The sequence below is a fragment of the Solea solea genome, chromosome 17, assembly GCF_958295425.1.
Source record: "Solea solea chromosome 17, fSolSol10.1, whole genome shotgun sequence".
In the NCBI taxonomy this organism is placed as follows: domain Eukaryota; kingdom Metazoa; phylum Chordata; class Actinopteri; order Pleuronectiformes; family Soleidae; genus Solea; species Solea solea.
The window spans coordinates 15796171-15811378 of record NC_081150.1 but is presented as its reverse complement, the minus strand read 5'-3'; the positions used below and the strand labels follow the sequence as shown (position 1 = coordinate 15811378).

At 37.0% G+C, this 15208-nt stretch overlaps 1 protein-coding gene across 1 annotated transcript; it reads right to left on the bottom strand.

The window, feature by feature from the left end:
- Nucleotides 1–331: 331 nt before the first annotated feature.
- On the bottom strand, nt 332–14971 carry LOC131443705 (phospholipase B1, membrane-associated-like). The gene is made up of 42 exons (XM_058613576.1): nt 14845–14971; nt 13900–13953; nt 13673–13733; nt 13546–13580; nt 13271–13355; nt 13140–13191; nt 12549–12629; nt 11737–11802; nt 11590–11651; nt 11340–11415; nt 11123–11230; nt 10306–10380; nt 10138–10200; nt 9946–10020; nt 9782–9842; nt 9443–9501; nt 8734–8807; nt 8603–8646; nt 8415–8514; nt 8172–8223; nt 7982–8062; nt 7825–7890; nt 7638–7738; nt 7176–7257; nt 6974–7078; nt 6057–6152; nt 5747–5818; nt 5523–5600; nt 5219–5279; nt 4915–4973; nt 4206–4273; nt 4077–4120; nt 3756–3855; nt 3602–3653; nt 3423–3503; nt 3266–3331; nt 3069–3163; nt 2392–2473; nt 2200–2304; nt 1326–1421; nt 1159–1233; nt 332–999 (listed from the first exon to the last, which is right to left on the bottom strand). The coding sequence occupies exons 1-42, from the start codon at nt 14894–14896 to the stop codon at nt 745–747; spliced, it is 3255 nt and encodes a 1084-aa protein (XP_058469559.1). The 5' UTR covers nt 14897–14971; the 3' UTR covers nt 332–744.
- Between the last annotated feature and the right edge of the window lie 237 nt (nt 14972–15208).

Sequence of the window (15208 nt, the reverse complement as noted above, 5' to 3'; positions counted from 1 at the left end):
CAAATAACCCACTGATCATTTGATTTACAGTGTCTTTAAGTGCGAGTTTCTTCAGTTTGAACTGCTTTATAAAGTCATGTAGAAAAGTCAAAATAAAGCTTTGATATATAAATACATTCAGGTTTGGTTATTTGATTAGAAAGTTTTAGTAAATCAATTGTATAAGATTTCGGATCATTTAGACTTCATGCAGTTGGTGGCAGCAAACTAAAAACCACACTTAATGGCAATCCATATTACCATCAGTAGGTCGAAAAGAAAAGAACATACACTGAACAGAGTACAAATGCAAACGTCTGTCTTTTAGTGGATACAAAAGAGCTGTTTCAGATTCAATTCAACATTTTTTTATTAATAAATAACAATTATTAAAAAGAAATATACAAAATGCTTGGATTGATAAAGGTCAATCAAATATACATGGAATACTTTTTCATTTCTATGTAGCACAAAATATACAAATAAGTTTACATACTTTTTACTACAATTAATATATTAGTATTATTCAAACTAGCATTTATTCATATCTGTGGTGTGTGAAATGATTGCTCGTACTTCCAGTCCAACAGAGAAACTAATCTGCAGCTCTGTCCTCATAATAAACAGAAAAGCTATTATTAGCTTATACAGATAAACTATTAATATGACACCAGAACACTCAACAAGTGGCAAGAAAGAAGCATGTACTGGTCTGAATATTTACGGCTTAAACACTCTTTTGTTTTTTGACAAAAAGAACACTCATTAAAAACCAGTCCCCGTCATTTCTATTCCTTTCTGTACTTTGTTTTTCCCTCGTTGACTGCAGGAGAAAAGTAACCAGGCAACAGTAACACCAGCCAGTAAACTGATGATTCCCACAACCACCGGCACCCAAACAGGCAGGGAGGAGGGACAGCTGGTCACCGGGAGGGCTGACATTGGGCTGGATGATGTAGGGATGGGAGTGGTGGGTCTTGTGGGAAGGCTGTTGAGCTTGGTGTAGATGAAGGGACTCGCCTATGGAAGAAGTAAAACAGTTAGAATATAATGCTTTGAAATAATACAAATAAGATGTAGTCTAGTCACCTGTACCACTGAACCACAGCCTCCACAAATAACAAATAAATACTGTATGTCTAGTTGAGCGATAACATTGCACTAGTGATGAACTGGTACCTCAGAGGGACAGTTAATCTTGGAGCGGTCGTGGGTGAAGTTGTTATACGCCCGTTTCCTCCCCACAGGCTCCAGCTGCAAAGACAGAAAGAGAAATGTGTGTAAAATCAATAAACACTTGGAGACACTGGTCACTTTACATCCGCGTGTTATTGCCCATCGCTCACCATGTTGTTCCAAAGGCCAATGGCCATCTCAGAGTGAGCTCGCTCACTGATGTGGAAACAGTCGACAGAGAAGAAGCTCGCGTCAGGCTCGCCCGCCTGTTAAATAGAAGAAATTTGTAAAAGTACAAGTAAAAAGCTTATTTAAAGGCTATGAAAACATAACAGCTTTTATTTTAAAGTGATTGTATAAGCATCGAAAACGTGACACATGAACAGGGTTCCAACACCCTGGTTGACATCAAATTCAAGCACTTTCTTGGACCAATTCCCTAAAAATTCAAGGTCTGAACATGATGACATAGATTAAGATGGGAGGGAAAATTGAGAGTGGCTTCCTCCATGGCGTCCACTTTTATTGATTTGCAGCACGCTCTGCATCTGGACAAGTGATTGTCCATGGGATCTTGGTCAAAGTCAGTCTTTATAATTTTCTTTCATGAGACAGAGACAGAGAGATTTAATTTCTCTGGCAGCTTGTCGTTTGCTCTCTCTTTCTTAACGTTACACACTCATTGTTCTGCATGGAATCTCACGTCAACGGCGGAGAGCGAAACAGTGGACAGTGTCCACAACACCGCAAGTAATTACGACTCAATATTTGTTCTGTGCAGGCCTAGTCTGCGTTCATAACGCAATGCAGGGCATGAAACATTAGGTGGTGTCATGACGAACAAGGGAGACATTTACTGTACATAAATATCAACCTTACTTCTTTCTTGCACAAAATTCAAGCACTTTCAATGACCCATGGCTATTTAGGGCAACTTTCAAACACTCTTAATGACCTTGAAATGTTTTTGTTTTTTTTTACTTTCTCAACAAAATTTTAAGGATTCCAAGAACCCTGTTTCAACCATCTGTCTTTGTAACTTACTCCAATATGAGGGATAAAGGAATCATGTAGAAATGGTTGAAGGACAACAGCAAAATCTTCTTTGCCATCATAGCGATCACTGGAAATAAGATACTGGATCTCAACCTATGGAAAAAAAACAAAAAAAACCAATTGCAAACTAAGAGAAGGAAAATCTCTTTAAAAGAACAGAATATTTAGAAACGTTTTTACCTGATACTCATGATTGATGCGTTTTATCTCTGCAAGCTCTGGGGAGTTTTCAGTTGGGTTGATTACACAGGGACAATTTACCCTTTAAAAAAACCAACATAATCTCATTAATCCCATGAAAGACTCTTCAGAAACACATGTAAAGACTTCACTACCACTGTTCCTAATTTAAAGCTGCAGTGTGTAACCTTTGGTGATGTTTTGTTACTCTGAGCAGAAATTATATAACATTATTATTATTCAAGCAATACTATCAGAACTGAATGAGGGAGTGTCTGTGTGTATGCACCAGCAATGCAGGGGCAGGTGGAGGCACTCACAACCAGGTTTTGTGATCAGTAAAATTCACTTGTTAAACTTTTTGTGAGCATTTCTTTGTGCTTTCAGTAATACTTGCTTTATAAGTGCAATGTTGCTGTTGCCTCCAAATGTTGTCACATAAAACAAATCACTTACTGTGTGTAGTGGGGGACTGTGTGTAGATTTGTGTGGAGCTGATAGGCTTAATCAGCATTGTGTGAACTCGTTTGACAATGGTTTTCAATGTAAAAGTAATGCACTACAGTTTTAATCTCATAGTCTGAAGAAATGTACATTTATGTCATAAAAGCAAATATCTTTTAGGCTTTAAAATGTACCGACATATGATAAGATAATGTATGAATACAAAAACAAACCTCGGCATGAGAGCACAGGGCAGCGTGTTCCTCTTAACTGTTTTCAGGGGATGTATCTGCAAGATCTCCACAACATTCACTAAGAGTCTTGGTACCTGCAGATACAGAGACATAAAGATTAAGAACAGGCAGAACAAACATGATGCACCTACTCATACACAGACAGATTAATTTTTAATCCTTGTAATATCTCTCACCTCTCTGTAAAGCGTGTCCAAACTCAGCATAAGATTGTGGCTGTAATTCTTGGGTGACAGATTATTCTGCGAAGGCGAGTAGAGCATGCGTTTTTAGTTTTCATAATGTGCAGAATTTATTGTATCTCTGTGCAGAATGTGAACATCAGTTCCTTACTTGGTCTGTGCAATAACGGCAGAGGTCGTATCCCCCTACAAATATTGTCACAAGTTTCCAGTCTTGATCAAAGTTCATCTCCTGTGTACAAATAACCATTAGGATAAAAACATAAATAGATACATTTGAGTCAAATGTGGTGAGAATCAGAAGAGGCTTATATTTGGGGGAAGTCTCACCTTATTTTCTTTCATGGCCGTGATTAGATCTTGTACTTGTGCTAGAATATCTCTGTGACAAAAACATGCAGACCGGTAAAGTGAGAAATGACAATGGGACAATCAGAAGGTTTTACTAACCCAGATGAAGGAATTAGAAGAAATGTGCACTCACGATGTTTTAGCTCCAGGTTCAGCCATGTTGAAGCCCTTCTGTCTTGGCAGTGACCCTTTGGAGAAGCCCTTTAGAGCAGGGTTGAACTTCTTCAAGATGTCTGAGGAGAAACAAAGGGCAAAAAACAAACTTACAAACAAGTTTTGGGCACTTAAGCAGCAGATCTTGTCTTCTGACCAATAATGAAAGCCCAATAAAGAACAAGACACAGGGTGTAATGCATTTCCATATTCTTATCTAAATCTATAAAATTAGGAAAATCAGGTCCTTATTTCTGACCCAGTATAACACATTTTTGCCAAACACATTGCACAAACTCACTTGGTAATGTTGTGCTAGTCTCGAGACTCTTCTCTCCTCCAATGCTGCAGGAACAACACACATCGATGTGGTTTGTAAAATATAACAGTTCATGTAAACCTTCATTTATATTACTAGCATTTTTTTTACCTCCATGATACTCCTGGGTAATTTTTACTTAGGTCGAACACAGTCTTTGCTTTAGCGCCAGTAGCTGCCTGTAAATGGAGAAAACACAGGACGACCCGTGTGGAACTGAGTGAAGACAAGGATATAAAAAAAAAACACCAGAACATAAAAGCACGGATCATCACAGATAACAAATTAATTAGAGAGTTCATAGTTCAATGACATCAAATAACTGATATCAGCAGGTTCACATTTAACTCATGCACTTATGGGATACTGAATAAAACAAAATACATACATATTTATGTGAATATAGAGCAAAATAATTAATTTGATCATATCTCACATATGTTCTCAGTTGCAACACTTTACATAGCAGTACAGTAACAACATGGTAATTGTATAGTAATATATTTTTAATCAAAATAATATGTAAAACCCTCTTAATTCTGATTGATGTAGTATTAAGGAGATAATACTGCAGTAATACCATGCTATTTCCAAAGTAATAATGATAATTACTACAGACTAACATCAGTGTATTACCTTCAAATGAAAATGTTCGTCAATCCAAATTGATAATTACCATTTTATTTCCATAGCATGCTATATCCATTAATTACCATATTAAAAAAAGATGGTATTACTATAATATAACTTCCTTACCACAAAGATTACCATATAATCTAATTAAAAAGCACAAGCTGGGTATTAAAATCATGACCCTCACCGTTACAGAGTCTCCCAGAGCTGCCACCACCACAATGTCTGCTGGTCTCAGCTGGTGAACTACAAATAAAAGACATGCATAATTGAGATTCAGTCTAATAACATCAAGATCAACCACAAACATCATCCCTATGTGATTTAAAATGTGGCACTTAACCACACGGTACCCCCTAACACTTAGTACTACATGCACAAAACAAAAGAAAAATAGCTATTGCACTGAGAAAGTGACAAATTCTATCAATTTCATTCGCCATCAACTGATGTCTTTCACCATTGGCAATGTGGTAATTGCTAAGTCTCACCTGAGGTTGGCACAGTGTGAGATGGACTAAGGTCCAAACAGGAGAAGTCACTTCCCCAGTTCTGGAGGGAGAAAAATACAAATGTATAATTTGGCAATGTGTAAGATACACATTCACATTTGTATAAAACAAAGAAACACATCAAATCTGGACTTTAACAAGACTGTAACAAGAAACCCTACCTACCAATAAACATGTAAATTAACCAACTACTTATGTTGTTTAATTGTTTAACATTAACATTAAATAACTTCCCAACTCTTGTGATTATTTCTCTCCCTCCTCAGACAGTAGAGATACTTACTGTGGGTGGTCCAGGTGTCGGTGAGGGACCAGCATATACATAATTGCTGTTTTTGAAGGTGCGAATATATGGTGAAGTCTGTCAGAAAATGGAGGAAACCACACAGTTATCATAATGGAAAGCAACTGCACAGCTTCCAAATATATATATATTTCTTTTATAAATAATACATGGATTGATTGATTTTCAAAGCTTTTAGTCAGTTATATAGAAAAAATGATTACCTTGGTTGGACACTTCAGGTCAAGGTCTACATTAAAGTCCTGATTGAAAGTCTTATTACCCACAGGTTCCAGCTTAGAAAACATGAGACAGAAAACAGCTAAGTGTTAATTATCAATTTTAATATACTGGTAGATTATAGTCTTTGTTAGAAAAGAGTTGATCCTGCTGCATTTGCTCAAATATACTTTATTAAATGTACATTATTAAATCTGTGGTGTGTAACTTTTAAATAGCAACAACTTTATGTCAGTTTTATTCAAACCATTGTCAAATGAGTTTGAATGAAACTCTTCTCTGTCGGAAACTTACCATGTTGTTCCAGAAGGAGCGGGTGATCTTTGTATGGGCCTTTTGGCTGAGATGGAAGCAGTCAGCACTGAAGTAGGAGCGGTCAAGACGACCGTCCTGTGAAAATGGTACAATAAATGTGTCTCAGCCTTGGGTAGAGGGACAGTTTGCTTAGAAACACAGAATGAGCCTAATTAGTCTCATGTAGCCTAATTAGAATGCACAAAATGGCGCTGTGAGATACACAAGATGGCTGCCGTGCCAGCAGTGTCCCAGTCTGTCTGTCTGTTTGTCTGCAATTCCAGCTAGCTAGCTAGCTGGAATTGATTCAACGGTATAAATCATTTATTGGCATTTAACAGAAATAAATTATTTAATGGCACAAAAACCTTCACTATTTGACCAATCCAGCTCAAAATATCTAGCTAGCTAGCTCGGTAGCTTGCAAAACAATAACTATTTTAAGCTTGATTGTTCCAGGTTTTTGTGCCATTAAATAATTTCTTTCGGTTAAATGCCAATAAATGTTTTATACTCTACTGAAGTGATTCTTAAACTTTTTATAAGTAAATCAGCCTTTCACAGGAGGCTGATTTATTCCCAAAAAGGTACTTCACACACTGGTATGGTGAAATTAGATTAAGATGGAGCGATTAATAAAGTGACTCTAATTATTATTATTCAATTGATTGTTTTTTTTTTTGTTATTTGTTTAATTTCCGATGCACTCTGGTCAAAATTCCTCAGCTCAACTCCGATTAAATACCCTGACAGTAGAACAGTATTTCTGAGAACAGTACCAACAGAGGAAACTTGCATACCACAGTTTGATAACCATGGCTTTATTGCAGTACTACATCATGTTGCAACAACCCTGTAATGATTCTGCTCATAATCCTTCAAATTAATAGCCTATGTATGGAGTGCTCATTACTGACCGGCAGTCTGGGGACAACGACATCTCTGAAGAAAGGCTGTACGACCACCGTGAAGTCTGAGCGATTGTCATAACGACCTGACTCCACAACCTTGCGCACTATGTGCTTAAAAACAGAGGGAGAAAGTGTCCATGATTGAGGAGAGAATAATAATAGGATGAAGAATGTAATTTTAGCAATCATACTTGTGTATGGTCCCTACCTGATACGTTCTGGTGAGGTCTTCCAACATTTGAAGAGCTTTAGAGTTGTGCATTGGCAAAATGACACAAGGACACAGCATACTGGAGAGAAGAGATAACATGGCACTATATCACTGTGTATCATTATAACATTATTTTATTAGATGATAACTCAGGGGACATAAAGGCATGACGGGAGCACATAATATACAAACATAATACCAACATTATTACAAGAGATTATATTTTTGGTGAGTATTTGGTCAATTAATTGCAAAATGAATGAATAAATTGGTCTGTATTTGAACTGTAAATACAAACAATAGAGAGTATATACAGTACATACAGAAAATAATACAGAAAGAATATTTAAAGTGATAGGAATTAAACATTGCCAGAGTTTAAACCAATGACTCCCATGTTTAATCATAATTTTTTTTATCATTTACTTTAAATGAATTAAATAAAAACTCCATACTCACGTTATCAGCCAAGTTGGGCATTTCAGTGACTTGTCAAAGTGCAATTCTCTTATGGGGAGAATATGCAAAGGCTCCACCAAGTTCACCAGAGCTCGAGGCACCTGATGAGGTTAATAGTTACACACAATCACGGTCGCACCAACAACAATCTGAATCTATAGCTTGGCATGACATATGTTGTATTTACCTCTTTGTGTAGATAATCCAGGCCTTCACTAATATGACGACCATAATTCTCTACAGAATAAAGTAGCTGTAAAGGAAATTCAGTGAATTTTCATGAGGTGTATTTTTGTTGTATTTTTGACTTTTAATAATAAAGTTTTTATGAGCAGGCTACTCACAGAGTTGGAGCAGTGGTCACACAAGTCATTAGCACCAATGAAAATGGTGATCAACTTCCAGTCGTTTGCAAAATCGATTCTCTGAAAAAGAGAGAAGGTGTAACAAGGACAATGGCAGATATTTAATGTCATTTTTTCCCTGTCAGAAAAATTTAATAAAATGTGAAAGAAGAAATATACATAAACTCACTGTGTCATTCATCATCTTTGCCACGAGGGCTCGCACCTGGGATGGTATGTCCCTACAAATATAAACAAAACAAAATAGAATGAAGTGGCAGAGTTTACTCATGTAGTTAGTAGTTATACAATGGTACTAGGGTTCAGGGTGCATTTACATCTGACTTAAAACAGTGTTTCATTTTTACAGCAGGTACATTTTTGGATTAAAATCGAACAGAAGGTTGATGAAACTGTCTCCTAGTTGACTTACTTGGATTTGGCTCCTGGGACAGCCTGGTTAAGAAAAGCCTCTTCTTTGCCAGTACCAACAGAGAAGCCCGTCAGGTTGTGATTAAAATACTTTAAGATGTCTATGAAAAGAAAAGAAAAAAAGAAGAAGATGTGTTTTGTGTGTCATCATGCACCATCATACAGGAGGATATGATGAATGACACTCACTGGGCAGAGTGGTGACAGTAGTGAGGTTTCCATCTCCACCAACACTGGAGAAAATAAGATTTACTGTCAAGCTGCCACTCCAATAACAAAACTATAATTGGTTTAGAATAGGCATACATTTAAGGACTCACCTCCAGGATAAACCCCTGTATTGACGCAGGACGTCCAGGATGTTATTTTGGCTGGATGCAATACCATTTCCTGCCTGATGGACATAAAAGGGCATATTTTTAGTCACATGATGACAAAGTATTGGATTTTACAGAATCAGTCTCTCCTTTATTTGTAGATGTTAAAATGTACTGTCGGGGTGGGTCAACATATCGACCAAAGAAGAGGGTGTTTACGGCGGGATAACAGTTGAGAACGCTATGTTAAGAGATGCCCCATCCACGTTCAATACATAGATTTTATGCACTTAGTTATCTATGTTGTGAATAAACAGAGAAATCCTGCACTTTTAACTTTTCACGGACGTTTAGTTTCCTTCAGTTAGACAGATATTGTGATGCGTCGCCAAATAATTGTCTTGCAATGTATTGATTATCATAGAATCAAAAAATCACTGATAACCTCATCTTACTGGAATAAAGTTATCCAACATGCAGTAAATCTACAGTAATGTCCATAGCTTTCACCTCACTGTGCAATATATAACATTACACATTTATTTATTGTTAATGTAGAATATTTTACTGGCCACAGCAACTGTATACTGTACATTTATTATGATTCTTCTGTTCTAGGATCTAATCTTTGCTTGATATAAATATACTGCATACATATTTTTTTTTTGTATAAATCTGAAGAGGAAAAATAAAGAATGAGAAAATGTCTCACCGTCAGAGAGTCTCCCACAGCAGCCACCACTTTGATATCTGCCAGCCTGAGTTCATGGACTGAGAAAATGATTTGATTTCATGTTAGACCGGTCTGAAAAATATCACCTTTCATACAGTGGCATTCAGAGTAACTGTACAACAATATTACATTTATAACATACTGGTAACATAGGATTAAACCTTATTAGAAATACTGTAAGCAGGATAAAAGTATTCAAAATTAATATTTGAAATAGAAAAACAGATATATATCTTACATTTTTGGCGGCATAATTCTCTATTAAAAGTCCTCCCAGAGTTTGATCAATGGATTATAAGTCTGTGTAAACCATCATACCTGAGGTGGGTATGGAGGCCGAGGGGCTGAAATCCTTGCAGGGCATCGCTGTTCCTGTGAACTGAGCAGACACACAGACCAAAGACACACTTAGAACCAAACAGTGGGTCAACATCACCGCTGCTGCAGCCTCCATTTGACCTGACATCAGACACAAAACTCACTGGGTGAAGGAGAGGGGAGACACTGCCGTGGTTATATGAAGGCGAGTTTCCCTCCGTCCTCAGGAAGGGTCGACCCTGGAGGCGGGACACAGATAATCCCAGAGGAAGATGCACAGTTATTATTTTTCAGATACGAGTATGTTTACAAACACACCACATGCTGAATTATCTGTTCGAAACACAGTTTCCCACCTCAGTTGGACACGGCACTGTGAAGATGTTTCCTTCGTCACTCTTGTCGTCTGTGGACTGAAGCTGGGACACAGAAAACACTCAGTGACTCTATGTGATTGTGTATATAAGTATACATATATGTGTTTATGTGAGAAAAAAACCTGAGGGGATTGCTTTAGGTCTTACCAGGTTTGTCCACAGCTGAACCAGCAGTTTATCAGTTTGTTGTGCAGTCTCTGACTCAGAGAGAAGCTTCCCACTCTGTTAAGCAAAGAACATCAGTAGCATTGTACTTGTGTGTCAGATACACAGAAAAAAAAAAAAACAGTATGTGCACTATTCTGCAGTAAGGTAACCAGGACTCTGTGTCTGTTTAGTCACAACCAATCTAAAAATAGTGTAATCTCAGAGGATAAGAGCCAATTTATCTACACAGGACAGAACCTCAAAAACCTGGAACCTTCTTCTAAGTATCTATTCCATATTCTGTGTATAGCTGTATAGTACATCTGTCTATCTATCTAGTCATAGAACTTAAAGGGTCAATATTTTTATCCATTGCTGACTTTTGATCATTTTCTTGCTTATTCTTCAATTCCAGAGTGTCATTTTATTCTGAAAAAGCAAAATGTAATTAGGGACGGCACATTCTCGTGTCCGATACTGATACCGATATCCCAAACTTAGACTTGAGTATCTACCAATATCAGTCTGATACTGTCATTGTAGAGCTTTCAAACAAAGGCGGAATACAAAGACATAATTCTCCAACTGTGTGACAACTATTCCTTTGCCATAAAGAAGAAATAATCAGGGTTTTATTGCATTTTTATCAGTCCGATCCAGTGATTTTGACTAATATCGGACCAAATGCACTCAATTTCCCCACCAGAATTAATAAAGAAGTGTTCTGAATATGATTTTGATTCTTTCTATGTAACAAACTATCTATGATTTTCCACTGTATCGCTGGGAAATCGTTGATATTTAAAGCGTAACTCACAGCAACAGATGAGACGTCTGCGATGAGAGGTTTCTCCTGCAGAGTGACCGTGAAGTCCTCTCTGTCACTGTACCAGCTTCTCCTCGCCAAGAGCTCACCCAAAGACTCCTGCTCAGAGGAAGAGTTTAAGAAGACAAACTTTGTACTCCACCAATGTCAAGGTCAAAATGTCACTGCAGCTAAAAAAAAAAATAACCAAGAAACAAACTGGACAAACCTGCAGAGAGTGAGTTAGTACAGCCCTCAGAAGTCTGGCTTCTCCCTCACTGTCTAATTCCATGCATGAGAGCTTCCTGTCAGTGAAACAGATTCTCTCTCTCAATAAACTCCAAAAAGAAAACTGCTGCCATTTTACAGCATTAAAAAATGTACACACGAAGGTAATATAATTATTAATAATCATCTGAGTGTTTATCTGTACAATTTAGGTCAATGATGGGGAAAAAAATGTTTGTATGTGAACCCACTTGGACTGGAATGTGTCGTGCTCTCCATCCCATAATGCCACACTGACGATGGTCTGCCTTAACTGCAACACAGCGACGTGAAACAAAAATCAGAACACTAGTTTGTGAACTGCGGCTCACAGTGACGTGAGTGACAGGTGAGTTTACCTGAGAGTGAAGCATCTGCAGAGCCTCGTCCACGTCTTCAACCACTGCCTGGATCACAGACTGAACCTGCGCACAAACACCACACAAGTCAAGACAAGTCAAGGCAACTTTATTTCTAGAGCACATTTACAAAAACAAACCAAGGTTGACCAAAGTGCTTTACAGAGTTAAAGGCACAGCAACTTAAGAGGCATAATACACAATAGAAGTAAAACAGTGGGACACAACCTGTTACAGGTAAATGTTTATTAATGTATGGATTACAAACTCAGTTGGGCCACATTTTCAAACCAAGAAATTTAGCTGGGTCAGACTTTTCCTGCAGCCAGTGACAAATTTAAAAAGTGCATTACAAATCTAATAAAATAACTTATTATTTTGGTCATACCTGTCCTTCATACACCTCAAAGTGTGTAAAAAAAAGTGCACCGTATTAGCTGTAACTATTTAAATTTGCATTAGTTTCTCTTTGAAATGAGGTAAACTTGTGTCATATACAACCCACAAATATTCGGCAGTGGTTGGGGTTGACAAGAGAGTTAGAAACACTAAACAAAACCCGAGGCCTCAAGAACATGGCATGTAGATTTGGAAAATCCTCAGCATAAAAATTAAAAGAGATGACGTACTTTTTTAACATACTTTACAGCATGTAACAGTGAAAGTTCAATGTATGTAAATGTGTAAAGAAAAAAAGAATTCTATCAACCTGTCCATGAAGGGACTACAGCTGTAAAGATGGTAATAATCTGGCATATTTACGTGTGTGTATAGACAACATTATTGTGACATCATAAGAAATCATTGTTTACCTGCTGCTGCTCAAAGGCACAGAGTTGATCCACCTGGACAAAGAGGATCACCAGCTTCCAGTCTCTGTCTGCATCAGCGAGCTGTTTTGTTTAAACACAGAGTCTATTATTAGTACATGTAGAACTGGTGAACATAATAAAACGACTTAATTCAAACTTAAATAACCTCCTAACAAACATTTGAATTAACTTATTTTGGTGTTTCAAACTGAAATAGTAGGATATTTGGCTACCGAAGGCAAGGATCTTTAACCTTGCCACAGTTTTGGCTCTAATCTGAATCATTTTGACTACTTTCCCAAAGTATAAATATTCTTATTCTGTTCTTCATCTTATTCCCTCTTATATAGATCCTCCACATAAGGATCTTAACAAATACAATTCATGATCAACACATTTATTGAATTTTTATGTCGTTTATTTCACACAAGTCACACAATTTGCTGCTCCTGCTCAAAATTGACCACGCTTTTTTAAAAACAAGAGAAAGGACCATTTCCAAATGCACAGCTCTATGCCCTGTAAATATGATGAATCCATTTTGATAAAAAATATCACGACAGATGGTGATGAGAACAGTGAAGCACCTACTTTATTGTTGTGGAGATAGAGTGATACGTCTTTTGCCTGCTGCATCAGCGTCCTGAGAGAGGAGAAAGTCATTTGAAATTGCTAAAGAAAGTCAGAGACAGAGATACTGAGTATTTAAGATATTTTTGTACCTTTGTTGCACAAACTGAGTGGAATATAAGTGTGTTTCTTCTGCGGATGGACTAATGAGGGCGGGATTGAACAGGCTCATCAGTTCTGACAGACAGAAAAGAAAGTTCACTCTCAGCTGGTTCCAGTTTCAAATTTGACAGGTGTTTTCTTTTAAAATACATCATAGACATTATAAAAATGAATGTTGTGACCAGTAACATAACCGATACATTAATTAACAGTATAAATCCTTTTTTTTTTCAGCCATAACAAGTGGAAAATGAAGAAGAGTTACCTCCGAGTCTTGATACCACTGTGGACAGATCAGTGCTGCAGGGAAAGGATCATTGTCTTTTACACTGATGGATTTTAAAGACGTTGTGACGAGGAAAATCACAGCACCAATGGTGACCTGTGCTCACCTGTGCATGTGGAGTCCAACGGAAGAAAGCACAGACACGTCTGAGGGCCGAACACTGTTCACTTCAGAGAGAAATAGAATAGAAGTCAGAGGCAAAGAATAGAGAAGAAGCTAAAGGACCTATGTGCTGTTTTATTAGAGGAATAAAGTAAAAATCCTGGACTAAAACTTTAAATGTCTTGGCAAACCTATAGTCCTTAATGTAAAACCAGTTTATATTTAACTTACCAATGGAAGGAGGTGACGGAGAGGGAAACATCTGGGTGCAAGGTAGTCCAGTGACTGGAGACATGAGGAAACAAAGAAAATGGATCAAAACAGTGAAATCAGACAGTGACCAGACAAAGCTATTTCACTTTTCTGCAAACAATATTTTTAACGTTACATTCCATATAACCTTTTTTGTGTGCATAATATAACGTTTCTCACTATTTTACCCCTTTGTTTGTCCATGGACTGTACACAAATCATATATACGCACGCACATATTGCACAATATATTAACAAAAAGAGACAAAAAGAAACACAAACAACAAAACAGTATGAAAAAACCAAACATATCAACATACAGAAAAGGCATTATAAAGCATCCTCATATCTAAACAAGAGAAGAATGAGGTTTTATGATTTAAGTCTGCATTTTTTTGTTATGAGTGAGTAAATGAGGCATGTTGTAATATTTTCAAAGCTAATAATATTGAACCACATCCAGCATCGTCCTCAAAGACTATCATCAAACATGAAGTTTGTTTCAACAAAAGCAGTGTTGTAATGTAAAGTACTTTGTTACTGTACTTAAAGTAAAGTACAGATATGTGAATTTTGTACTTGTTATATTTCTACCAACTTTTACTTTTACTTCACTACATTTCCTCTAACTATCTTTTTAACTCGTTACTACCAAATAAAATCAGAAGAAGACGAGTTGGTATTATGGTCTGTACATATATATAGAGAGAGAGTAGTACAGTAAATATCATATACTTTTTTTAACATAAGACTTTTACTTAAGTAATATTATAAAAAGTGACTTCAACTTCTACCAAAGTAATTTTCTGGCAAGGTACTTTTACTCAAGTATCCCTTTTAGGTCCTTTATACGAGACTGCACAAAAGTGATAAAATATGAAATAAAATCAAAGAAAATCCACAAACAAACATTCATTTAAAGACCTGTTGTCCATGTGAGGCTCAGCAGTGAGACGAAAACCAGCCGTGGAAACATCTTCTCTCTGATTTTGTCAGATTCTTTTTGCCTGTTTTTGCTCTCCTGACAGTCAGACGCCTGTTGTCTTTATCATCATTATCACTTTTACCTGTCGTATGTTCCATAAACATGCACAGAGGGGGAGGGACTGGTGTGTTTGTCCAAAGGACACGGCCGCAAAGGTTTTATAATGAAACAATGATACTGATAAAGACTGTGAGGAAACTTTATTGTATTAATGAGTGACAGTGAAATCCATAATTTACTTTCTATTATTTGGTTGTAATAAATAAGACCCTCAATAAATATGGTAATCTAACAGACGATAAC

What these genes read in the sequence shown, in the direction of transcription:
- LOC131443705 (XM_058613576.1), bottom strand. Translation starts at nt 14,896, where the DNA reads ATGTTTCCACGGCTGGTTTTCGTCTCACTGCTGAGCCTCACATGGACA. An exon ending in ACCTGAAGTGTCCAACCAAG is followed by an intron (nt 5,601 to 5,746) that starts GTAATCATTTTT and finishes ATTTTCTGACAG; the next exon opens with ACTTCACCATATATTCGCAC. An exon ending in CCCTGTGCTCTCATGCCGAG is followed by an intron (nt 2,474 to 3,068) that starts GTTTGTTTTTGT and finishes GTTTTTTTAAAG; the next exon opens with GGTAAATTGTCCCTGTGTAA.